The sequence below is a fragment of the Aythya fuligula genome, chromosome 1, assembly GCF_009819795.1.
Source record: "Aythya fuligula isolate bAytFul2 chromosome 1, bAytFul2.pri, whole genome shotgun sequence".
In the NCBI taxonomy this organism is placed as follows: domain Eukaryota; kingdom Metazoa; phylum Chordata; class Aves; order Anseriformes; family Anatidae; genus Aythya; species Aythya fuligula.
Window position 1 is genome coordinate 48,338,982 of NC_045559.1, and position 27,455 is coordinate 48,366,436.

Genomic DNA, 27,455 nt, shown 5'->3' on the forward strand with positions numbered 1-27,455 from the left:
CACAACTCTCCTACGGGGTGAATCACCATCAGTCTTTGTAGAATTTGTAGAAGCAAGTCATGGAGGCTAGTGAAAGGCTCTTATGGCTTTCTGATTGAATAAAGCCTCTTTTGGAAACTAATGTATATGTGTATATATATATTTAACATTCCTCAGGAGGAATCTAAACTGGCAAACACTCCACACCAATAAAATGTTGCAAAGTATCTCTTGAGTATGCACTTCTTGCTCCAAGGTCTTCAGGGTTTGTTGATTTACAGTAGAAGAAGGAGTAAAACTGGGTGACTTTAGCAACCCTGTGAGAAATCCAAATTTCTTTCTGCTGTGGAATTTTCCATGAAAAGCTATTTAAGCCACCCGTGTTGGGAAGGAGATAAATCAATGCTGATGGGACTGAAAGGAAACCAGGAAGAAACAGGGTGCAGACGTGTGATCTGGATGCAGGTGGTGATTGCATGGAGGAGGAGGAGGATGCCTCTGCACAATGAATAGCACAGGGAAAACTATCTGGAAACATCCCTGTCTTCTGTGTCTTGGCCCCGTGGGAATTTCCTAAGGATTTAGGGCGAGTTTGGAGCTGAAGGTTGTGGGTGGCTTTGGGACCTGCCTTCCTGAACGTCAGCTGAGCAGGGAGGGTTTGGCGACGGCAGCTAGCTCAGCATCCGGGTGGCTAGATGAAGCCTGGTAGCTGCTCTGCAGTCCTTCCTCTCATGGCAAATGCATCTTCCTGTTTGCTTATGCTCACTTGAGACCAGATGACAGGGTTTTATGCATTTGTTGACTTTTACGCTATTTGCGTGAACACATGCTAGCCCGCAACACACTGTGACTAATGGACAAGGTATGTGATGTTCGTAACTGGGTGTTTGCACAAGGCTGCTGCCTGCAGGACTGTAGCACGGGGAACTGAGAAGAGGCCTTGTTTGGGTGCCTGATGTGCTGAACCCACACTTCAGTGCCTGGGCTACTATGGCCCAGTTTTTGATGCTGAACCAAACCAGTGCTATGGACTGGTGTGTGCACAGGCCGGCCTGCCTGTACACTTGGCCAGCGTACATCTGTGTGCAACTTGCATTTACACAGAAATACATGACCACAGAAGTTTTCAGAGTGTTTCACCCCTCTCTGCCTGCTGCTGTGGGAAAAAGTATTTGTGAACATCTGTGGGAGCAGAAAGTAAATAAAAGCGTTCAGGTGTGCAGGTGGCTGATGTGCATCTTCAGCTGCTCCTTACTGTAAATCTTCACTTTTCTCCATGAATTTAGCAGTGTTGTGTCTGGGATGGTGTAATATAGCTTGTCACCTTTTGTGATCAACTAGTTTTAAACAAGAAATAATTTGTGTTCCGAAAATGTTTTAGTTAATACTTTTTAATTATTTGTTTGGCAAATACCTTTATTCCCAGGGCCCTGTTAACTAATGAATAATCAGTCTAACAACTGCTTCCCTCTTGTTATTTTAAGAAATGCTTTTAGATGTCCTATCCACTTGCAGTTGTTAGCCACAAATATTTCCTTTAAAGGTTTGAATAGAAGATGTGCCTTAACTTTCCTTTCCAAACTGAAGTGTTTTAAATGCACTTGCATTCTTTCATTTACTATCTAAGTAGTTGCTCTCTATCACTAGATAAAGCTGGCTGCTTCAGCACACTTGAATCTTACTACAGCTTTGTGGGCCAAAACTTTCTGTCTAAAACATTTCCCTCCCCTTCCCCTCATTCCCCTCTCCCCCCCTTTTTCCCCTTTTCCCCTTCCCTCAGAGTTCACAGCTTAAATGATGGAATTATCTGAAACTCTGCCAGTAGCTGTGTCCTCCTGCTTGTTAGCTAGGGTCAGACTGTCTCCATTCAAGACAGACAAATCCTGCACTGTCCGGCTAAAAAAAAAAAAAAGGGCAGAATTCCTTGACTGTCCCTATCTCCCATCATGTAAGGCAATAGAAGGCTATAAGCTTAATATCTAAATGAAAGGGATTTATTTTGTGTATGGTCAGCTGAAGCATTATTGGCTTAGGTGACAGTTCCCCTAATTATGGTTTTGTAAGTAGGCATGTAGCGGTTGGCTATTGTTTACCTGGAATAAAACCAGTTGGATTCATGATTGTGACAATACCTGGGGATTAAACTGATGTCCTGCAGTTTTAGCATCTGTGCTCTGAAAAGAGATGTGGGAGCATATACTCTAAACGTTAATCTTTTCCCATTGCTTGATTATCCAAGCGATATCTCCCCTCTGTAATCAGCTTTGGAAACAACAATAATAAATCTCACTTGCTTGATTATTTGATGGGGTCTAGTAAATATTTGAACAAAATAATATGATGCATCTACAAACAATTGAAAAAGCAAGAGTTCAGACAACCTTGTCTTCCAGAAGTGATAGCAGCTACTCTTCCTCCTGTGCCTCTTCACCTTTGATTGACCCAGTTTCCATCTGTGCACAACCTTTTTGCTGTGTCCTGACATAAACAATGCCTTGCTGACGGTGCAAAATTTGGATTTTGTGAAGCTTTGTCTGCCTGACCTGACGGGGGCTATGTCTGTGCTATCTCCTTTGTCAGATGTTAGGCTACTTAATGCTGTTTCCCTGGTCTAGAAGCCTGTCTGCTGAGAACTGTTTCTCCTTAAAAATCCAAATGCACTGGGAAAACAATTTATCATCGTATTTATTTTTTCTATAACCATGAACAAACTTTGATAGTCTTGCAAGCTCCAGAGCTCTGATACTTCAATTGCCACTTTGTTGCTTTTGCAAATGGAGGCAAAAACTTCATGCTCATTTAGCAGAGGAAACTTACTGCAAGGGCTGTACTTAGTCCAATACAGGTACGTCAGAGGTGAGTCTGCAAGGAGAACAACTGTATTTTCCCTTTACTGGTGTAATCTATTCTGTGCAATGAGTAATTTTCTGACAGTCCTTAGAAGTCCCGTTGAAAGAAGATGTAAGATGGCAATCAGTTAAGAAGAGCAAAATTTAGTTCATATCTTGCGTACGTAAGACAATTTCATACATTTTAAAAATGTTTTCTATATAATTCATTATATAATCCAAATACTGGCAATGTTATTATATTCTGATACATTGTAAGATTAATATGTTAACAAATGAAAAATATTTTTCTGTTTTAAAAAATAATGATGGACAAAAAGGACTGTGGTATGCAAGTACAAACTCATATTTATGTGTTATTTGGGGTTACCTCATTGTCTCCTCAGCAGATGTGAAACAAAAATGCAGGATTAAAGGTGGAATTGGACTAATATCAGCACCAGAACAAAATGGTTGAGAATAAAGTTTACCATGATGAACACAATATTTAACAGTTCTAATTTAGCTGCAAAAGTCACTTTTAATCTGTCCTGTACCAGGAAAAGAAAGGAAGGAAAATATGTCTCAAGCAAGAAGCAGTATGCTGGGTTTAAATGCTCTGTGCTTGGAGACTGACTCTGGGTCAGTTTTTGGAGTGTTGGACTCATCATTTTTCAAAATCACCAGATTTTCCTTACACTGTAAAAACACATTTTCCCATTGTTTTGTTAGAACTCACAAGAAGCACAGCTAAAATCAAATGTGGTATCTTTGAAAGAGGTAGATAGGCCTTGTAGCACACCTAGTCCAAATGTTGATCATGGGAGAAATTCCTAACTGGGAATGATTTTGGTTTTATTATGAAACCCTTTGAACTGTCTTACAACTTCATTTGGGTAATTTCTGTTAGGCTGAAATTATGCAACAAGATTTTCTTGCTGAAGATAATTATTTATTCTTACTATGTCAAAAAAATGGACAGAGTAACACACGTGCTAACAGCACATTTCATTACTAGTACATAGACTAAACTGCTGTTCACAGCTAAGTGTTCTCCATTACTCTTTGGAATCTCCTGTCCAGTAGTACATGACCACTGACATAAAACACAGCAAACCTTCTGGACATAAACTAAAGTTGAAATGAACTCCCCCTGAACCAGTGTTTACTAGATCTGGCCATAGTATACATGTTTCTGTGTGTGGGCAGGAGGGAGCGTCAGTCAGTTGGTCAGTCTGTCTTCTTCTTGGCTGCACGTTTTGAGTAAGCTCAATATAGAAATCTGTCTTGAAACATTAACTTATGTTCTGATTCAAAAGCAAAAAATAAATGTGCTGCTCTCCTTCACGAATGTGCTTACAGTTGGGTAAACCTGTATACTTTCCAGAAACAAAAACCTGCAAAACAACTTTCTAATTATTACTAAAAAAAATTAGTCAACTGAAAATTCATTTTCTTTTGTAACTGAGCTTGGTTTTGAAATCATTTACAAAGCAATGGTTAAAGTCCTACTAGACAGGTTATAGAGCTCTGCACTATTAAATATACTTATTTTAAACTGGGTTAGTCTGTCCTTCGGGGCAATGCCACAATAGTGAAGGTAGTGCCAAAAAATCACAAGCTTGCAGAATATTTACTTGGAAATAAGGAGTGTATTGAAAGCCAGTGTCAGCGGTTTCAAGATCCTGCCTCCTCCAACCCCATGATTCCAGGCAGTGGGAAGCACACCTGGACAGGTTTCCAAAGGCTTAATGTAAGCAGCATTATGCAGGGGGTGGGAAGGGCTCAACTTCATGTGGCTGCACAGTTCAAAAAGTGCTTAATGCTTTTTTTTTTTTTTTTTTTTTTTTTTTTTTTTTAAAGGGTTTAATTTTGTGTGAACAGGCAATCGGATGCATCATAGGAACAGCTTGTTTCCTTTTAGTGGAATGACATGGCACAGCAGTTCCCAAGCTCTAATATGTTGATTAGGGTTGTGTGTAAACTACAATCAGGTGATAGCTGAACTGGTTTGAAAATATAAAATCAGAAGAGGAATCCTTTTAAAATGCATGATTAAGAAAGCTGGTATAACCAGGTGTATGAGCTTCAAGTGCAGTGTGTGCTAGGAATGATCTGAGTGCTGCTGATAAATGTGAGACTGCAGTAAAGGAGCTGTGTTGGTGCTTCCCTCCCTGGCTGTACAGTGCTGAGCACTGCACATTACAAATAATAGATCTTTCTACAGAGAGTTAACTTATTCCTTAATCACCATGAGGGCTGTGGTTGTGCATTTGAATCCCAGCTCAAGCATTTGCAGCTGCTCTGACATGTACTTTCTTTGTGCCCTTGGAAGCCAGCCACCCCCTCCCCAAAGAGCAGCCCTTATTTTTTTTTACTTTTCATGCCTTCCCTGTGCTTGGACTTTGAGGGGAAAGTTTCACTGTAGTTTAAGAAAAATCACTGCATTCAACTTGAGATAGACATTCCAGTTTAGAGAACACACTTTTTAACAAGAACACATGAACACTAGAAAATCTGCTGGTATTCTGTAAAGTTTACTTGTGTGTGTGAATGCATGTATGTGTGTGTACTTTATTTCAAGAAAATATACTGTGATCTAGAAAACTGAAAGGATCACTTGAAATGTGTCTCCATGTTAGCAGCACTTGTTTTTATTTCATTTTTAGCTTAGGAATATGAATTTTTAAGAATATATACAGGAAAGCAAACGACTACATCAGCCTTCTTTCTTTAATAAAGTGAGAGTTATTTCCACCTCCTCCATGAAACATGTCTGTGCTAGTGTGCAGCTGGCTGACATTTGTGCTTATCTATGCTGTTGTCATTTTTGATTGTTAGATTAAACTTTGGAAAAGGCAGGGGAGAGCATTTTTGTGTGCCATTTATACAGGTCAAAAATGATTTCCTCTATGCAGTGAATGTAAGAGAGAGAAAGAAAACAAACAAACAAAAAAAAAAAACAGCCAAGTATTTCTTTTTAGTAAATGTTGAATAAATGTCCAAATTGCTGTGAATCTAGTATCTCAAATACTCTGCAAAATAATAACGTCATGGAAACAGACAAACTTTATTTTTGAATGAAGTTTCATCTTGCATACCTCTCTTTTATTTTGGAATCACATAACTTCTGGTGGAAAAAAAAAATAAAATCCATGTAAATAGGGAGAGAGCTTGTTCTCTGTTCTTACTATCGTCTCTGACAACACCAAGGTTAAGAGGAAAGCACAGGTGTTTTTTTTTTGTTGTTGTTTTTTTTTTTTTTTTTTTTTTTACTGAGGAAAGGCTTTGATTAAAGCTGGTTTGGCTGGGAGAGCACCTAAAGCCACACTTCTGAAGATCTCGTTAACATGACCTAGTTGAGTTGCAGTGGAGTTTGACATTTAGATGCACATGCAAGCATGCACAGCCTCAATATGATACAGAACTGACAGTCAAATCCACAACAGTTAGGCTAGCTAACACCTACCATTTCCTTTTGGCCTCTGACAGCAACTGTTTTTTGAAAGCAGAGTGAAAATAATGTCTTCCTAAAGCTCCATTGAATAGGGTACAGTTCTTGGCTTTTTGCTGCAAGCAACTGCATTATGTGAATGAGTTATAAATTGTTAATTTACTTTGTGCAACATATGCAGTTATACAGGTTTGCCTGTGTTTCATCACAGAGGTGGTTTCTTTACAGAATTCATCTTATCTGCAGCTGAAGCTGTCATTTGTTGCCCTGATAATGTACTTTCAGCTGTTCTGAGGCAGGAGGGCTTGCTGAAATAAGGTGTAATTGTATTTGTGGTGTATTCCTCAAGGATCCCCTCAGCATAGGCATGCTGTAGCCATTTGGACTTGGGAATAGCAGGTTTTTCATGGATCAGTTTTTGAGTAAATATATTTGCATTTTCCAAGAACGCGTTGTTCTGGATAAAGTCAGGGACCAAATGCTAATACAACACCATCAGTGGGACAACTGGCTGTATCTGGGGTCTCTGATGACCCAGGATCTGTCCAGGAACTGCAGATGAGACTGTGGGCTGGCTATGAAGACCTCATTGGTTATGTTAGGGGAGCTATAACGTGCAGCAGCTTTTAAATGTCTGTTCTCTGTACAGTATGATGGGCAGAGCTTAGTTTGTATTTCTGGAATCTGGACCTTTGCCCCAGGAGGATGGTTTTATTCCTGCTCTGACTCAGTGGGAAGGATCAGTTCTCCAGCAAACTACCTCCATATGACCCTACGGTGTAGGGAACATGCAATACGGTGTACACATATCTACTTGACAACTCTTCTCCCAAGGTTTACAACTGTGAGGTGAACAAAGTTCCCTCATGACACACACGGTGTAAACACCACTTTCTGAGTTTCAACACTTCCTCAGTGTTTCCTCACCTTCAGAAGCTCCACCTAGAACTGAATTCAAAAGCACATGGGAGGATGAAGTTATGTGTCATACCATACATAAACATGGATCTGGGGATGGAGGAAGGTATTTCTACCTCCCTCCTCTCATATTTATGGTATTCCTTTCCTCTTGTAGACTACCTGCTTCCCAGGACAAGGCTGACGAGTGCTGGTAAACAAATAGGTACTGAATAGGTAAGGGCTCTCCATCCCCCAGCAGACATCTGCTCTTTGTGCTGCCTGAGATGCCACGTGGGTGACATGCTGGTAAGAAACTCCTTCCTCCTCCATCCGGCTCCAGGTCTTTCCTTTCTGCTCAGATGCCGCTTGTGGCTCAGACACAGTAACTGGTTTAACAATAAATTTTCACTGTTTGTAATTCAAATTATTTTTTATGGCTACTCTATTGCCATAAAACAATTTGAACAAGCCTTTGAGCCTTTAAAGATATTCTTACCTTTCCAGCAGCACTCAGCTCTGTTCTCCCAATTGCCTTATTCCTTGCCATTACTAAGGGACAAATGGTCAAGGCAGGGCTATGAGCTGATATCTACTCCCTCCCCTAAAAGCATGTCTCCTCTGGGTTTGCAGCAATTGGACAGCATTGTAATGACTGTGACAAAGGGATGATGGGCACTTGGATCAAGCTTGGGCTGGCTTTCCATTATTTTGAACAGTGCAATTGCTGCTTGCTTTGGAGAGGTATGGATGTTTTAAAGCTTAAACAAAAGGCCAACTCCTTCTTATATTTTTCTGGATTTTGAGTGAATTATTTTCTCATTCTTACTGTTACTATAATTCTAGCTCTTTAGTGTGTGAACAGTACTCACAGAAACCATGGCTACACCTGTTAAAGATACAAGGGGGGTCTCAAGCCTGACATCTAAAGTCACTAGCCCTTTCTGGAATACGTCATCAAAAATCTGCAATATTTTTCTTAACATAAGAAAAGCAATTCAGAATGCACTACAGATATCTGATGACCAGCCTTTAAAAACGGAATATGATTCAAAAGTTGATGGTAAAAACACGAAACTTTAGCATATAACACTTTCTCTATGCTTTTGTTCACCTAATACAGTTAATCATAAAAAAATAAAATATTAATAAGGAAAATATTGGAAAAAAATTATTATTTTTTTCAGTATTAGATGATGCGTATGTATTATTGCAAAACACATTAATTTATATTTGATTCACAACTTGTGCTGTCTTTTAAGCCTGAGTTTAGTAAACTTAAAAAAAAAAAAAAAAAAAAAAAAAGTATTCTCATGTCATTTATCTTGTGCTTTTTTGCATTCCTAAAGAAAAAGGTCATGTATACATTTGGTGAGCAAAAAGAAAAAAGAATGATGACCTTTATTTCCAAGCAAGGAAATGTATGATATGTTAAATGCTGGAGAGATGAACTCATGGAAAGAAGTCCTATTTTATTAACGCCTTGTCATTTTTTTTCACTTTGCTGATTCTATCCAGTTCTATTGTTGCCTCGAAAAATGACAGAAAATAGAATGTCTGAATTATGTGTTGGCCCTTGCAATGCCATATGTGATCTGCTACTAAGCTCTGCAAAATCTACTCTTTAAGTTGGATCCCAGATTTGTCAGGGGGTTAAAAATCTGTTACAGGCTGTAGGCACATTCTCCCTTCCCTTCCTTCACTGCACACTATGCATAGGCATAAAAGTATATAAAGTGCTCCTTATGTAGATTTATTTTTTTCCACAGCAGAGATGTGTAAAGCCACTGCATCAGAGTATCTGTGCCTTTTTATGAGGCTTCCCAGGAGCACAGTCAATAGCTTGGAGTTCCATGCCATATGCTCTTCTCATTTGCCCATAGAGAGAGACACCCTACAGTGGTCAGTGCACTACAAATGCCTAAATAAATTAGGCGAATATAGAACAGAGCATACATTAATGCAGCCTCAGGCAATACAATATGTTAATGGAATAACTGCACAGTACAGTGACCATGAAAAACAAGATTAATGAGGTCAGTCAACATGGCCATCCTAAGGAGGAGCAGTGAAGTCCAAAAGGCAGCTTTTTCACTAGAGGTGGATTACTCCCTGTAAACTGTTCCTGTAGGAGAAACTCGTCTAAGCTACAGGACCCAGAGCCAAGTCCATGAGACACTGGTTTCCTAAGGAGGTCCTTCCAAAATTGGATGTTGGGCATTTGCATGTACTGCATAGGGAGAAAGCTTCTTCTCACCTCACCCTTATTTTGAGATACTCTGTGATTCAAGAGTTTCTGGGAGAAGATGGCAAGCAAACAGGCTTGGCAGTGTCTCTTTGCCTTCAAGTCTATTTACAGTTCTTCACCAAGAACTTATTGGTCACCTTGGTTCAAAGCAGCATTCAAGAGCTTCAAGCAAGGGCAGAGAGAGCTATGCTCTTAAAAACGCCTGTTGTGAGAGAGCATCTGTATGTAGATACTTGAGATACAGCTGCTACCTGACTTCTCCTATTAGGAGGTGAGAACTTGATGCCTTTTTCCAGCCCAGTCCATTCTGACTGTGTACAGCCAACATTGTCCATGATCCTCTTCTTTGTTACTTTTGTCTCATCAACGCTTCTGCCATAACAACATGTCTGAGGAAAATGCAGATCCCCAAATACACACTCTCAAGCATTTCAGTATTTTTGCTTGATCATGAAATTCACTTAAAGTATTTTCCTCAGATTTAGGGGGGATATTTAAGAGTATTTTTCTGAGTATTTTTTCACTTTATGTACCCTCCCCCCCCACCCCCCCCCCCCCCCCCCCCCCCCCCCCCCCCCCCCCCCCCCCCCCCCCCCCGGTTCAGAATAGATGTTTTGAGTTCCTTATTTGGTAACACATGAAAGTGTGTCAGTTTTTTTCAGTAAAACTTTTTTTTCTTTTTTTTCCCTGGTTTCCCGTTTCCTGGTTTTCTGTTTAATTATTTATTTAAGGCTCAAGATCAGACCCTGATACTTCCCTTTGACTACATTAATGATTTTAAGTCTAAGTTCCATTTTCTTCAAAGTTACACATTTAGCAGCCAATACTTTGACCATAGGGGAAAGAAAAACAAAACAAAGCAAAACACAACACATGGTTGGCTCTTCATATGACCTCTCACAAGTCTTCAAAATGTGTTTGAAATCCTTAGGCTGTAATCTCAAATTCCATCTAAATCAATCCATTATTTGTCCTTTTGTTTCCCCCCCTAGGATTCCAAATGTGGCAATGCAAGTAAAATATATACCATTGATCTCTTCAGATCACAGAAGGCCATTTAGGAAATATGAATACTTCTTTACACCTCAAGTGTCTAAATCCATTGGCCTACTTTAAATCAAAGGTTGAAGGGAGTGTGTAAGGAATTCATATATAATTTTGTCATCTAATAGGCAAACTAACCTACTTCAGAAGGGGAAATCTCATAACAAAACAGCTACTTGGACTGTTTATATGCCATTAATTTTTTTGGCAGTTACATTATCAGGAGCAATAGTATCTGACTCTTGCTAGCTCTTTGCTTTAGCTTAGGGCCTTAATTGAATTAAAGGGTCAGAACATGAAAGAAGTTTCAAGGCTCCCCTGTGTGTAACTTCATGCTAAAATGGTGAACAATTAAAGGAATAAGGTCTTTTTTTCCTTTTTGCAATTCCCAGTTGCATTTATTTGAAAAAGATAAGGCAACTCTGTTATCCTCTGGATGATAGAATCGGGGTTGATTTTGCCATACAAGCAAAGCAGGTCATTGCCTAGGGAAAAATATGGAAAGAAATGAATCTTCTATAATTATATTGGGGATTTCTGAGGCAGAGCAAAGGGAGTCTTGTTTGTCAAGGCAGCAGAGTCTAAATTCAGCTCTGGACAGACATGCAATTAGAACGGCTTGTTCAGGGTCACAGGATCACTTCTTGTTCCTGAAATGTGTTAAAATGGATAACTGAGGCATCTTTATAAAAAGGTGTGTCAAAAAAAGGTATTTTATACGTTGCTATAGTGCTGACAAAATGAAATGCTTGTATATGTGTTTTTCTTTTGCTTAAACCTTATGCTGATGCTTTTTACAACAATTTTAGTTTTTTGGTTTTTGTTTTTTTGTGTTTTTTTTTTTTTTTTTTTTTTTTTTTTAATGATGTGACACAATTAGGGGCATTGAAACCATTAATGAGACGACCTCTTAATCATGCAGGCTGCTCCACCCCAGTGCAATTTTTGAAGTTTAAGGAAGCCATGCTTAGAGAAGGAATTGCAGTTGTTGCAATCTGCTATCACAGACAGTGACCCAGTATATTTAAAGCATGCTTTAAAAAACAGTTTGGAAAAACAGGTCATAGAGTTCATGTTTGTCCTGTCATCAGGCCAACTGTTGTGCCTCAGATGGGAGATATAGAGCTGTGACTTTAATCTGTGCAGGGTAGCCCTAATCACTGATATATTTAGAGTCACATTATCAGCTGTAAGGTGGACCTGATTGCTACTAAAAGCACAGACCCTCCATTGTGCCTGCTCTCTGCTTGGTATAGCTGCCATAAAGCAGGCAGCAAAAATATTCTGAGATGACTAGTGTCCATCTGACCTGTTGATTCTGGGGCTTTCTATGGTGGGCCCCACACTGTAATCACATTGCTAACACCACAGTAACACCTTTCTTCATGCTTACAGAGCATAAGTAGCCAGACACATGCTATCCTTCCTTCTCAGCAAGCCCTTACTCTCCACGGTCCCTGGGATCATATTTCTCCCAGTACCATATGGAGCAAGCTTTTGCAAGCTGGTGGTGGTACCCTGGGTGGACTGACTGTAATCTGTCCCTGACTAGAGTGCATCATGGGGTGCATGGGCACTAGAGACCGAGTTTCTCAAGAGGGCTCTTTGGAAATGAATCTCCTCATTGTCAACGCTTGGCAATGCTTTAATTTCCATCACAGTGTGGTCCCGAGTGCTTGAACTGGATTGCTACTGGCTACAGCTGAACCAGCTGAACTGGGAGAAGTGACCCAGAAGCACACCCTGGAGCTCTCCAGACACTAATACACATATAGCCCATGGGACCAGACTAGAAGTGACCTGAAGGGAACCCCCAGAAACTGTATAGTGTGGTTGTTAGGTCCTCGGCACCAAATGTTCACTCTGGAAATTTGCTTCCCTTGATCCACAGCATAGGCTTGGCCATAGCTTGGGAGAGCTGCTCTTACCAGCCATTTCGAACTTTTGAGGTTATGCTTTAAAAAAGCCTCTATTTTGATGAGAGTGTACAGGGGGGGAATTAGTTAGGCCAGAGCCAATGCTTCAATCACTCAAAAAATTGAGCTATTCTTTACTTCTTTATTGTCTAGGCCAACACATCTTTTAAAATCCCCTAGTGTTGGTTTTTTGTTTGTTTGTTTGTTTTTCAATTTCTATTTACCTCTGTGGGAATACTAGCCATTCCGCACTGCAAACAAATAAGGCAAAAATCATCAGCTGATTTTCCTTTTCAAAAAAAGGTTATGCTAAGTAGAGATAAAAACAACTACTCATTTTTCATGAGCTCTGGAATGTATGAATGATATACCCAAATAAATGTGAAATGCTCCACTACTTTCAGGTATACATTATCTTTGCTTCCTGTTCTGCGTCCTTGTAAGATGGAGAGCATTTACAATTTAATCTTTTTTATTTTATTTTATTTTTCCTAAGGGATGTCCTTAATTCTCTTCAAAATACTACCTGTGCATACGAAACTTAAGGTAGAAATGGATTTATCTCACTTGCAGAGTAGGACTTGTGTAAATGGAATGTTCCCAATTGAATAGTAAACCTTAAAGTCTGTTAACTCAAAGCATTTTCAAAATTCTTCAATTCTTACTATCAATTCATCTACTTCCCAATGTTTTAAAGCTTTGTCAGTTAAAACCGAGAAAAACAACAACTGTGAATATCAGTCAACAAGTCAGAAGTCACATGAAGAAAAATAAAATTGGCTTTAAAGTTTATAAAGGAAAAGTTATTAAACCACTCACCACAGTGAAAAATGTAAACTCTTATCCTTTTTCTACAGAACTCCATGGCAAAACTCTTCTGGTATCAGAAGAAAGCCTGATGAATTTGGGAAATGTATACACGAGTGAATGGTTCACATTAGTGCACAGTATTGAGTTGACCTTATGCTTCAAGAACATCACCTTTTCAAGGAGCTGGTGCAATTGATATATAAACCATGAGGAGGTTAAAAATTATAACTATAAAAATATTTGGAGAAGACTCATGCCAGTTACAAAACAAAAGTATTCCTCTGCCTTTGTTTAGTTTGCTTCAAAAAGGAGTCCACGCAAAATTTTCCTCCAGACAGATTAAATATCTGCTTGTTCTCCAATTTTTGGAGCTAATGAACAACACTAATGAATTTTTATGTGACCATCCATAAAGATATTTGCTATAGGTAATCTTTTATTTCTTCATCTTCATAGAGAAGGGTGTTTACTTTGATCAGGAATAGTAAAACTGCTATTGTTTTTGTTCCAAAACCTCCACTGATGGCATCAGCATATCTGTGGCCAGTGTAACTTCTCTATAGCTGGAGTGGCGAAGGTATAGCAAGTTTCTGGCATTTACAAACATGTGGTCAAAGTGATTTGAGATGATTAGATTCAGAATGAAATGAAATGAAATCCACAGTTGTTGAATTCACAGTGTATCAAACAAACCATGAGCTGGCTGCAGGCGAAATTCCTATCTGCACCCCAAGGACATGGGATTCTTCACACCATCAAAGCTCTCAGATATTGAGCCCTCATAGCTGTTGTGTTAGTCTGAGGGTTGTAATTACTCTACAATCTTGATCAATTGAAGTTCATCCTTGCTGTACTTTTAGTCATTGGCTGTAACATTGAGGTCACACAAATAAAGCAGAAAAGTAAGGTTTGGTTTATCATTTTAAGATTGTTTTGTGTCCAAATTTCTGCAGTAGTCTAACAATTTAAAATGTACATTAAAAATACAGTTTTCAATCACTATTTCTTACTGTATATTCCACCATCTTTGAAAGAAAAAGATGACCAATCTTCAGGAAATATCAGTTATTACTAAGCCATCTTTATATAAACTAATGACATTGCCTTTGATACAAATTAGGAAGTTGCATGACTTACAGCCAGATCATTTCCTCTAGGACTACAGCAACAGAAGGAGCTTTCTTATGATCATTCCTGAACATCCTTACTTATTTATCTTATGATCACTCCTGGACATCCCTTACCCCTGAGCATTTCTTTATAATGTGATATGTATATAGAAAATCTAGGGGGTATGTACCCGCACTTGAAGGTAGTTTTGAACAATTCTCCTGGAATTTTATGTTATCGTTTTTGTTTGTTTGCTTTGATATTTAGTATACAACAGAAGTGTTTGGGTGCTGGCAGCACCAGCTCTGGTATGGTCCTACTGCCTACATATGTACATATACCATATGAAACTGAACCTCTGCTCTGGTGGGAGGAGATGACTCTGCAGGAAATACCCTACAGCTCCAGGGTAACAAAACTGAGTGGAAACAATGAAGGCATGTCTATGCGGAGGACAGGAATGTGCTGCAGACATTCCCTGTCTTGGCCTTGCACATGTTGTTTTCTTGGTATGAAGCAGCACAGTTTCAGGCCCTGAGCTGGCTGCAATTACGTGGCACCAGAGTGGGGCTGAGACAGCTGGTGGGGCTCCACCTGCTTATGGCATTGTGCACCAAGGAACATATGGTGTTCATGTTCCATGTAGATGGGCATGGCTTTATGTCTCTCTTCTCTCATTATCTCATATGAATTTCCACTTGTTCCCTCTCTACTGACTCCTAGCTGAATGATTGGACACAAAAACCCAAGGTGAAGCAATTGTTGCTGCAAAGACATTTTATGCAAAACTTTAAAGGATGCTTATGCAACTGTAGTATCTCTCATGTAATTATTTGTAAATCAGGCTCCCATGAAGAACTAAATTTATATATATATATATAAAATGATCAAGAAATCTGCTTAAATAATTCAAAATTAAATTAAGATGCAGAAAATAAAAGAAAGGAAAAAGTACTGAAACAGTAGGTTCATCTCCTGCAAGCTCAGGCTCTTGTATTAATGCATTGCGTAGTTGTGAAGAAAATGGCTTTCTATCTTTGCCTGTGTTAGATCCTGCTGGAACACTCTGTTCCCTGCTCTGAGGAACACTTAATGCCGCTCGAAGCATGTGTACCAGCACTACATGGAAGAATTGAGCGGCTCCTCCCACACAGCCAGTCGCATCTCCTTTCTATTGTAAGAGGGGTATCAAGCAGCTTTTTGTTCCTCTGTCTCTGGAAATACATCAGAGACAAACACGGAGGGAGGGTGGGGTGGCGGGGAAATGGTCACTGTTGAAGGTGATGGTGGAAGCAGGAGAGGAAAAGATCACAAGGCTGTTTTTTTATTAGATTCAAAAATACTATGTACTTTTTTTTTTTTTTTTTTTTAATTAAAAAGCTGTGCTTTTCTTCCCCCCCTTTTTTTTTTTTTTTTTTTTTTTTTTTTTGTATCACAAGACTGTTTGAGACATCTGGTTAATCTAAATCAGAACTAATGGCCTGATTTTGTTGAGGTGTATGTTTTTGCTCTGCTCTGCTGTCAAGATTTTTGTTTTAATTTTCTTTTTTATTATTTTTTTTAACAATAGAGGTAAAAAAACATTTTATTTTCAATTAGTTAAAAGTAAACTACTGCTTATGCTTGTATTTTAGACCTTCTGCCCTCTTCTCTAGTGTTATAAAGCATGTTTTGAGACTTATATTAAGTCAGTTAGATGTTTGTAAAAATTTTACCATTATAAATCCTTTTTTTTTTTTCCCCAAGGAACTGGCAATTTATAGGTAATATAGGACAAAAAAGGCTCCTCAGTTTTTAGCACATCTCTCAGAAAGAAGAAAAAGCATGCAATGTGAGCTCTGAGATGCAAAGTCCTGAGTCCTAAAATCCTGATCCTGTTCATTTGCAATTATATGGATAAATTCATCAAAGTCAGGCAGTTTAGTCACAGGAGTGATTTTAGGAAAGTAAGGTTTCCTAAGCCAAGAAGGTTTGTTCACTGCTTCTGTGGAGGGTGTTGCATGGGGACTGGGCAAATAATTTTAGGCATGCAACATATAATACAATCAATTTAAAGGCAACAATGACTACATTTTCACACAAGCGTGTTTTAGGTCTTCATACATAAATACAGTTGAATACAATACAGATACAGTTACACAACTAAATAAGAGGAGGTTATCTGTGACTTTTTTAATAAATATTTTTTTCCATCTGCTCATATCCAGAAGATCTATTAGTACTGAAAGCAAGGTAATATGCAAACTCTCAATGCGATGTTCTCTCAGACTGCCAAATCTGTCCAAGAGAACTAATTATATTAATTTTTCCCTGAGAATTCACAGGCTAAATTTCTGTCTGAGACTGATTAAAATGCTTGAGTTAATATCACTGCAAAGAAAAGAAAAAGCTGTAACAAGAGCACTGCCATGACTACAAATGATAATGAGAGAGAGAATAAGTTGTGGTAAGTGTTGGCTAGGAAAAATGAAAAAAATTGATAAGTGTCTGTTTTTACAGCAGTGTATTCATTGCATTGATATGCAGGATTTAGATATGACAGACCACAATGAAAGAATACAAAAGTGACTAATCTGAAATCATTTGTCCTCTATAGCCAAATCCTGCATTGAATGAAACACTTTCAGGAGCACCCTATTTACAACCAAAAAAAAAAAATCATGTCTAGCTTTGGCAGAAGGAAAAATATGGCTACATTTATCTCCTCTCACATTTTGCTCTTTACTTCCTACCTAGCTTGTGTCAGAAAATGCTATGGGTTTGTGAGATAGAGGTGTATGTCTATCTGTATATTACAGTCACTGATTTACTGGTTCTTCTGTCTTTAAAGTGAATAGGGGGTAATGTCCTTTGTGGTCTGTGCAGGCCTGGCCTAAAATCTCCACTGTTGCCATCACAAGGTTTCCACATTTTGCCATTCTGAGGTATCTTTGAGAGAGGCAGATTGGCTGAAGGTTTGTACATCAAATCTGGTCCAAATGAGCCATCCATTTGGAAATCTATCTGGTTTCCAAATCACAAACATAAATAAAGCTGCTCAAGCAATTTTTATGACATAAGTGAATGAAAGATTATTTTTCTGGATATCTTTAAGGATTTTTTAAAATCTATTTTTTTACCACATCATTAAGTGAAGTACACAAGCTGCAAATACTAAGGAAATATGAATACAGTAGCAGGACCAACATATTGTTTTCTTAATATCTTTAACTATATTAATGAAGCTTATGATTGAAATCTGCAGACAATCTTAGTTTTAATTCTAAGGTACTGGAAATACTGTTACAAAACTATCATTCAATCCATGTTATTTGACTAACATAGCAAGGCTGGTGGACCCTTCACAGCATGGAGCTCCATTCTGGAATTGATACCTTTTTAAAAAATATGCAGAGATGTGTTTCTATGGATCAGATGTTTAGATGCCTATTCTATTGGCAAGCATTATGGAGAACATCATGTTATAATCCATAATGATTTTTGCTGCTTTTACCACAGTAGCTGATAAGCTTCATCCAGCTGTAATATTGTGTCCCTGCTGATGATTTCATGTCTGTGATATCCTTCTCCCAGCAGGCTGCCCCTGTTGATCTCCCTCTGCCTGACCCCAGGGGGGTGAAAACCCCTTGCTGACTGGTACAGCCAGTTTGGGCAGTCAACAGCACAGAAGCCCATACACAGCCACTACAGACATGGAGATTTTGGGATAATTTCAGGCCTTCCTGAGGCAATACTGCAGGACGGAAGAGAAAGCTCTGGGAACCAGTGAATTATAAAGCTATTTACTTCGGCTCCCATCCCAGCTGCTACATGAAAAGCTATAAAAGAGGCAAAAACCTGGAGTTTGAGATGACATCATTTGATTGCAGAGCACAGCAACAAATGGTTAAATCATTCTCTTAAAAGCTCCTTTTGCTTAATATTATTGTTAATAACTTTCCCATGCAGGACTGCAATCTCTGACTGTTTATCTCATCTATATTAGTCTCTCCTGTTTTATTCATAAGTGCATACAAATGAAAAAATGGATGTGTAATAATGGTTATGTATAACTCTGGGTTGTGAGGAGCTCTCTATTGACAAGCTTTCAAATAATCTGCTTCTATTGTCTTAATATTTTTTTGTTGTTATTGCATCCAAACAATGATTGCTTTACTAAAAACAAGCACCACATTTGCTGCCACACCTATTATCCCATGTGGAAAAAAAAAAAATCTTCTTTATAACACAAACAGAATACTACTATTTTCTGATTTTGCTTTTTATCTCCTACATGTACATGCTATCACAAGTTGTTTGCTGAAATCAAAGGAATAGAATTGGAAAACACTTCTCCTGAACCTGTCCTTGCTGGATTCTGGTTTCTGTGACTTAAGGCTCACACCACAAGGAATATTTGATCTGAGAGCAGTACCTTTTAAAATCAGACTTTATCTCCAATAAAGCAAGCTTTTTTTTTTTTTTCTGTACAGAATACATGTAGCAGTATGTCATTTTCAGACACCACAAGTTGGTTTTCTTGCCATTAGTTTTGTAGAATGTGCAATAATTACATCCAACACTGACTGCTTCCCCCTGCACCTCCAGGTCTTTCCATCCCTCTCAGTCTCCCTGCAGTGGTGGAGGTGCTTGTTGGGTGATCGCTGCAGTGCAGAACAGGACTCTGGCTCAGCCGACTCAGCCCACTAGCTGAAATATGGGACTGCTTTGTGGGAAAAATGTCTTGAGGGATTTGGTGCCTGATAAACCAGCCTAGAAACATAGAGTTGTGTGTGTGTCACATGTGAGCATGTTGGAAGGAAAGGGGGATTCCCCATGTGGTCACAGGGAAGACCTTTGCCCTTTCTCTGACTCATACCGGTCTAGCTTAAGCTTTCAATAGCACAACATCTCCATTCTGGAAGAACAACTGACAGGCTTCTTCACCCCCAGACATTTTCAGGATAAAACACTAATTAGTACAGCGCTGTGGTTACTTTCAATGTCGTAAGGCTGGGTTGAGAGAAAGGCCTGCAACCAGAGCCGAGGAGTCCTGTCCCCGGCTGCACAGTGGCTCCTCACAGCAGTCTCCACTGATAAAATATTTCTGAGCCTGAGCCCAAGCTCGAATCCAGACATGTCTTATGGCAACACAAGATGAAGAGCAGCCTGCTTTCAAGGAAAAAAAAAAAAAAAAAGCAAACAACAAAAGCAGCCTAGGCCCAACATAGCCCTTGACAGGAAGCTAAGCACCAGTGAACTCAGCAGTGAGGTGGCCCAAATGTTTCTGTCTCCTTTTTAACACAAGCCTTGTGACCAAAGTCTTTCTGAGAAAGACTTTCTGAGATGTCTCTTTGGAAACTTTGCAGAACAAGGTGGGAACTCAAAGCCCAGCTATGGGGAGCAGTGTGGACACAGAGGGTTGCACACAGACACCCCGGGATTCAGCTGCCTCCTAGAACAGCAGCTCAATGTCTCTATTACTGTGACTGGGTATCCAGAGCAAAGGCTAGAGAGAGCTAAAACATTAATAAATGTTTTATGCAACCCATGGTGAGCTTTTCTCTGCAGAAACAAAAAACAAGGAGGCAATGTTTTGCTATAAGCTTTCAAATGCTTGCTATATGACAAAAATAATGTGGTGTTTTCATAACATCAACCTACACTAAAAATAAACTCTATAAAAGAATGGATTAATGATATATCATAAGTACTGCAAACAGTACTCTTCAGCTAACAGGTGAGAGAAAGTTTATGTCAAGCTAAGGCACATATACAGCTTTTTGGAGACAACATTTTTTTTTTTTCAGCTGTTACTTCTTTATTAGGTCAACGCTAAACACTGTAAAATCATAGCTAGAAACACAGTGGAGTGGGAAGAGAAGAGACCTAATTCTTTTCTGTGCTGAAAGACTTCAAGAAAATACCACAAAAAAATCCTATAGCATCCTCACACTTTCCTGTGTTTCCTTATTCTGTCAGGAATATTTTCTCAAATAGGAAAAAAAAATTCCATGCTGCACATGCAGTGCATTTATTTTCATAAACAGGTATATATTAATTCAGACTCTAGGACCAGAACAAATTAAAAAAATCAAACATTTCTCATTCTTCTCCTTTGAACTCTTGAATCTTCCCACTTACCGTGAAGAGCATGCAGTAGCCTCCTTCAGAAAAAGCTGGGAAAAGAGTGTGTTGCAATAGTTACAGGGTGTGTAGTGTGGTGTGGCACAGATAAAAGTAGTTGTATTTCTATTACTTGTTTCCATGATGACAGAACTCACAAAGCGCTAGGCTCTCTCCAAACCAATAGTGAGAAACAGTGCCTGCCAAAACAACATGAAAGAAATGTTGTAAAGGTTGCATTGTATTGCTTAAAAGTTAGGAAATATCAGAAGCTGGGTTGCCAGTACAACCTTAATTCAACCCTTCTGTGCATATTCATTATGATACAGTCTTTAATTACATGATCACAAACTCTGTTCTTTATTTTCTCTCCCTAGGGCCTCTGCTTCATTTAAAGTATCAGATGGGCTGAATAAGGCAGTTGTTAAATGTTTACATTTCTCCTCTTCAGCACCCTGCTGTCAAGGTATCAGTGGGTATCTTGCACTATTGACCAGGCAAGCTTTCTCCTCTGTGCCTGGAGTTGCCAGGACAGGGGTGCACAGCTGAGACCTGGCCAGAGAAAAGAAGAAGCACTTTGTCTTCCCCAAAATGCAAAGGTGCCAAAGAAGCTCAGAGCAAAATAGTAGATCACTTAAACACATTGGCATTCTGGCAGGAAGCTAAGGTACAAACCAGCAGCCATCCTAAGGTACAACTGGCTTCTCTGGCATTCTCCAGTGAGGTCCTATCAAGGAAAGTCAGCTTTTCCTGATCCTGTGAGCTGTATGCCAAACACTTCATCATCACTAAGAGCCTGCACACATTAAAGATGAGGCTCTCTGGGAGTGTTTCACAGTCAGGAAGTGGCAGCAGCTCCTTACCTATCCCCCTGCAGCACTGAGTTTGAGGCTGACGTAGCCAGACTGGGAAAACAAGACAGTTCTCTGCATCAGAAGCTCCTTCTGCCTTGCTCCCTCCCACGGCCAGTGACGAGGTCCTGCTGGCAGGTATCTCACCGAGCCTTAGCCTCGAAGTTACATGTGAACTGCTTGCTGTTTTGCAGTAAGAACACCAAGGGAGTTCATTCCTCACTAGCAGACTGGATCTATGTGCACAGTCATTTATCCTTTCCACAGACAAGACCCTCCTTATAGGTGCTGTAATGGTTTGGAAGCAATCAAAACTATCAGAACTTCTTGATCAGCAAAATGATCTGAATTTATTGAATTGCAGGACATTTGAGGGAAGACCTTTGATAAAGTTTAAAATAAAAATGAAAAAAATGAAATTTCTCCCTCTCTCACAGAGTGTGGGACAAGGTGCATGCTGCCATTTTCTTCATGTAAAATTCAAGTATGATGATTCAAATCTGATCTGAACAGTCTTGCTCTCCATAACAGCTGTGGCAAGCTGAGGAGAGCTTGTTAAACCTGTTTTAGGGTGCTCCTACATAAGACCACTTATCTACTTTGGAGTTCCTAAAACTCCTTCTGAGTGTTTGATGCTGGTTGGCACTAAGGAGGGGAGATGAGAAACTGGCCCAGATGAAGCTTGGATCCAAGCAGAGGTGGCAAGTGCCACATGCATGCTACACTCATTATTATTTTGTTGTTGGTAACGTATTTCCAGTAGTTATTTTGTTGTAATTGAGAAGCTCTGACAGTAAGGTCAATTTTGTATGAGAGAAGTGGGATTTTCCTGTAGGTTGACTGACCTTGTTGTAAAAGAGAGTCATCTGCTGCTTTGAGGTCTGAAAGGAAACAGCAAATGCCAACCTATGCACTGATCAGAAATGGCTGCTCTGGCTGTTTCTTACACATGCTGGGGAAGCACTGGGGAAGAAGGGATGGCTGATACCTGTGGAGCAGCAAGAAAAGGGGTCAGCCTGCCAGCTCCTCCCTTCTCACAGGACAGGACAGGCTGTGATCGCTAATGAGATATACTCAGAGGTTGGTGGCGGAACAATAGATGAGACCGCACTCTGAAACTACACCAAGGTTTTTAGTATGCAGTAAAGCTGTGGACTTAAGCTCCCAAGATTATCTTTTGAAGGTATTTTGCAGATCTCCCTTGTGCTTAGAGAGTCAAAGACAGAGTCCCTTGAGGCTGAGTGCCTGGGATAGAATCACTCCTGAGCGCGGAGAGAAGGCTGGAAGCGCTGCTCAGGTACACCTCCAACATCACACCACCCGAAGTGCTGTATTTTCACCTTTTATTCAAAATTATTTCACAGATTTATTTTATGTAGTTCGTTATTAAAATTACTTTTTGCTGAAAAAATAATTAAAAAGATTTTTTTTTTTTAAATGTGCCTCCAGTGGCTGTGTTTCTGCTCTCCGGCTGGAAGCAGCGTACATGTAAACACCAGGCTGTATTGCATTTGCACCTTCGCGTAGGAGCAGGGTGTGCAATAACCGAGGGGAAGAGCGAATTTTCCACATTAAAAAAAAAAATAAAATAGCTGCACTTCGAGCTTTCCACAAAACACGTTGCTGTTCTCATCCCCCCTTTGGTTTTGCACTCGTGGGGGTGCTTTACCCTCTTCCTTCTTCCACCTTTCTCCGGCAACAGCCCGCCTGGGGCCGCGGCGGGGCGCGCTCCCGCGGGCCGCGCCGCTGACGTGTCGCTGCTCTCCCCGGATACAGCGCGGCGCCGTGCCCTGCGCGCCCCCGCGCGCCGCGCGCCCCCGCTCTATTTGTTTACAACCGATTACGTCACCCCCACCCCCCCCTTCCCCTCCCTCCCTCCCTCCCTCCCTCTCTCTCCTCCTTCCCCTCCCCTCCCCGCTCTGCCCCTCCCTCCGCCCGGCTCCGTCACAATGGTGCGATCGCCCCATTGGCGGCGCCGCGCCCCCGGCTCCCCGACGCCACTTCCTGCCGCGGGCGGCTATAAGAGGCGGCGCGCGGCGGGCGGCTCCCTTCGCCCCGCGCCGCAGGAGATGCGGGCAGCGCTGCCGCGGCCGCCGCCGCCGCTGCCGCCGTGCCGCAGGAGGAGGAGGCGGAGGCTGCCGCCCCCGCCATGTGAGCTGGGCGCCGCCGCCCGCGCCTCGCCCAGTTAGAGCCGAGCCCGGCCCGGCCCGAGCTGAGCCGCCCCGACCCGACCCGACCCGTCCCGACCAGACCCGTCCCGTCCTGACCAGACCCGACCGAGCGCCCCCGCCGGCCGCCGCCTCCATGCATCCCGCCCTGTACACCCGGGCCAGCATGATACGCGAGATCGCCGCGGCCGTGGGCTTCATCTCCAAGTTCCTGCGGACCAAGGGGCTGATGAACGAGCGGCAGCTGCAGACCTTCAGCCAGAGCCTGCAGGAGCTGCTGGCAGGTGAGGGAGGGCGGCCCGGCAGCGAGGGGCAGCGGGCGCCCCCCGGGCTGTGCGCGGAGCCCACCCCCCCCCCCCAGATCCGATCCGCCCCGCTCCGCTCCGCAGACAAAGCCCGGCCGCGGGGCCCCCGGGTCGCTCTCGGGGCTGGTTTCGCCCCGTGAGGAGCCGTCGGGGCAGGACGGGGCCCGGTTCCTCTTCTGGAGGCACCGCGCGGCCGCCCTCAGGCTCCGGTTGGGGTCGGTGGCGCCCGGATCCTGGCTGCCCCTGAGGCTCTGTAGCGCCCAGAGCGGGTCGCAGGCGCTCCTGGCAGGGGCCGGTGCCTTGTGCCGCGGGTACCGCCGAGCTTGGGGTGTCGGGAGGGGTAAAAGTCCAAAGGTAAGTGAAGCCGTGGGTACCTCGCCCCGGAAAACTGGCCGGGAAGAGTGCTGGTGAAATACAGCTTGAGTCAATAAACGCTGCCCAGCCGCTTCCCTGGTTATTTTTAGTCACTCTTACGACGTGAGGAACTAAGCCTGGCTGTGATTCCAAAATTATGCTGAAAAGGCACTTTTTTTTTTTTTTTTTTACCTTGGTTCGTGGTGTTTCAAAGCCCTCAAACTTCTCTGCTTTGTATGTAAGATCTTTGTTACATTTATTTTTATGAATACTAGGAAGTTACGTTTCACTCCTTTCTTAAGGCAGACATTGTTCTCCATGTATGGTAGAATGAAACAATAACTTTGTGCGTGCGTGGTCCCCAAGGGACCCTGTGTTCATGTAAATCATCAGCAAAATAGAAGCCACGATGATTTTTCAGGTCACTTGATTCTGAAATAATAAGCATCTCAACATCTAGAATTGTGAAACTATGCAAGAGAACACTGATTGCTGCACAGCCTTGTGAAGACAGAATTAAGGAGGATAATCTTTTTTTTTATTTTTTTATTTTGTAGAACATTACAAACACCACTGGTTCCCAGAAAAGCCATGCAAGGGATCAGGTTACCGATGTATCCGGATCAACCATAAAATGGATCCTCTCATTGGACAGGCAGCACAGCGGATTGGATTGAGCAGTCAGGAACTGTTCCAGCTTCTTCCAAGCGAACTCACTCTATGGGTTGACCCGTATGAAGTGTCCTATCGTATTGGAGAGGATGGCTCGATCTGCGTGCTGTACGAAGCTGCACCAGCAGGAGGTAGCCAAAATAACACCAACATGCAAATGGTAGACAGCAGAATAAGCTGTAAGGAGGAACTTCTCTTGGGCAGAACTAGCCCTTCCAAAAGCTACAATATGATGACTGTATCAGGTTAAGATATAGTCTGTGGATGGATCACCTTAAAATGGATGGATAAATTTGGTTTTTACTTTGGGTGGGCACCTCTGGGGATGGATTATGGAATTTAAACCATGTCACAGCTGTGAAGATCTGGCACACGTTAGAGTGGTATACTTTAAAGTGACAGTGCCATAGTTTGGACAGTACCTTTCAGTGATTTAATAGCCTGTGAGTCAAAATGATTACAACTTGCTAGAGAGTGAAGAAGATCTAGGGAGGGTCAGTTTCTCCAAGACATCTTACTTAATTTCTACACCAATTCTTTCAACCCCAATCTGTATTTATAAAGCGAGTCTCTGCAGTAAGTCTTGCAGAGTAAATTTGCACTATTACATTTATTAATTGTTAGCATTTTTGGCAGCTCAGTAACAAGACTTATTGTTATGGACACAACAGTACTGGAAATTTTATCTTTCAGACTTTTACCTAGCACTTACAGATATGTATAAATGTACATAAGATAAACTAGTAAGTATGACCTGGGGAAATGGTCAAATCTTTACATTGGCCTCAAAAGTAGCAAGTGATCAGAATCTGCCATGGCAACAGGCTTTAAAAAGACCATATAAAGACACTGTCTGAACTGTGGTGTTAGCACCAGCCAGCTATCTGTACATTTGCTAGCTTGTAGTTTTCTAAGACTGAGTAAACTTCTTATTTTTAGAAAGTGGAGGTCTGGTTTGTAATTTCCTTGTTCTTAATTGGGTAAAAGTCTTTTCCACAAACCACCATCTATTTTGTGAACTTTGTTAGTCATCTTTTATTTGGTAAATTATGAACTGGTGTAAATTTGTACAGTTCATGTATATTGATTGTGGCAAAGTTGTACAGATTTCTATATTTTGGATGAGAAATTTTTCTTCTCTCTATAATAAATTGTTTCCTATCTTGGCATTTTAATTAATCTCTTGTCGTGATTACATAGGATCAGTTAAACTATTTTTGTCTCACAGTAGATGTAAAATAGGTACTACAAAGGATTAAGAACGTGAATGGCACCCCAACACTAGGGAACACTTGCTACAGACATGGATTAATGAAGACTTCGCTGTACATAAGTTTGGGAAGTTTAGGGGAACACAATGATTTACATGTCACTTTAAACCTTTTAAAATGAGTCCGTGTGGAAGTAACTCCAGGGCCAATAATTCCAGGATATGAGGAAAAGGTACAGAAATAACATCCACCAAAGATGACTTGAATAAATCCAGAGGATTAAAATTTACTTGGCTTCCTGATGAAGGATATAGCAAACTTAAATGTCCATTTTGACCTACTTGCTCACGAGCTCTCAGTTCTTCCTTGATGGATTCCCTGCTCAGTAAGAGTTTGGGGACAAACGTCCCTTAGCCTTAAGAGCAGGTTAACCACTCTACAGAAAGGTTGCTCGCCTTTTGCTTTCTTCAGATGCAAGACTTTCACTTTAGAAATCATTAAGATGGGATTCAACAAAAGGTATGTAGATCTTTTTTCCCAAACTTAAAAGGCTGGTTGAGGTAAAGTGAGAAGCCCATACTTATGTGTATTCAAAGTTAGTGAATGATGTAGAGATGTGATTCACTTAAGCACTACACTAGTGTCATTTGTATACTGCACAGTGGTTAGTTACACTTGAGAGAAATTCCTTACCCCTTTATTTACACTTGTTAAAGTGCTGGAGTAAAACTTGAGAAGAACTTTTTGTTCCTTATCTCCTACGTACTTTGTTCTGTGAGTGTTTAATAAAAGGCCTACCCAACTCAGTCACTTCTGTTACGAGAAAAATTCTGTTGCGCTGAAGGAAAACAATCATTACTTGCCACCAGAACTTGCTGGCTGCGGGTAGGACTGGACTTCAGTTTTACCACGTATTTCAGCAACTCCTGCTAAAGCATGACCCTTTACAGTGCGGCCATAGTACCGTTGCGTCTCCCGTTTAAATCTTCTGATCTGTGATCTAGCTGATTTTGTAAGCAAAACATAAGACTGAACTGTCTAGTTTTTCTTATTAATTTATTTTCCACCTTTTATTTTTTTTTTGAAAGTTCAGCTCTACAAATACATATTCAGGTCATAGATAAAATAAGTATGTCAACTGTCAGCACTTTCTTGCTAGTAAAACTCCAACAGTATTGTGTAGCAACACTGATTTCTAGGGTAGACTTGTGCAAGCGTAATGGCTATTGAAACTATGAACTCTAAAGACCTTACTTGTTACCCAGTGCTGGAGGTAATAGAGATCAAAATTTCAGAATGAGCTTGCTATGAAGTACTTGCTCTTGCGTAGAGTCAAGTATAGGTTCACATCTGTATACCTTAAAAATCCCATTTGTAAGACATTGCTTTAATCTTGTGAAGTGTTTAAGACTTATTCAAGCAATGGAACTACTCAGATGTTTCTGTTGCTTCTGTTTCTGATGTCTTTGCTACTGCACAGCACGAGCAGCAGCAGAAAGGCTA

General features: G+C 40.9%; 1 protein-coding gene across 1 annotated transcript; it reads left to right on the forward strand.

Annotated features, from left to right (window-relative positions):
• Positions 1-23,310: 23,310 nt before the first annotated feature.
• BTG1 (BTG anti-proliferation factor 1) lies at positions 23,311-25,916 on the forward strand. Its single transcript, XM_032202544.1, has 2 exons — positions 23,311-23,694; positions 24,627-25,916. The coding sequence occupies exons 1-2, from the start codon at positions 23,547-23,549 to the stop codon at positions 24,989-24,991; spliced, it is 513 nt and encodes a 170-aa protein (XP_032058435.1). The 5' UTR covers positions 23,311-23,546; the 3' UTR covers positions 24,992-25,916.
• The last annotated feature ends 1,539 nt before the right edge of the window (positions 25,917-27,455 follow it).

Coding starts and splice junctions, on each gene's coding strand:
- BTG1 (XM_032202544.1), top strand. CDS start 23,547: ATGCATCCCGCCCTGTACACCCGGGCCAGCATGATACGCGAGATCGCC. Junction 23,695..24,626: donor CCTGCAGGAGCTGCTGGCAG/GTGAGGGAGGGC, acceptor TTTATTTTGTAG/AACATTACAAACACCACTGG.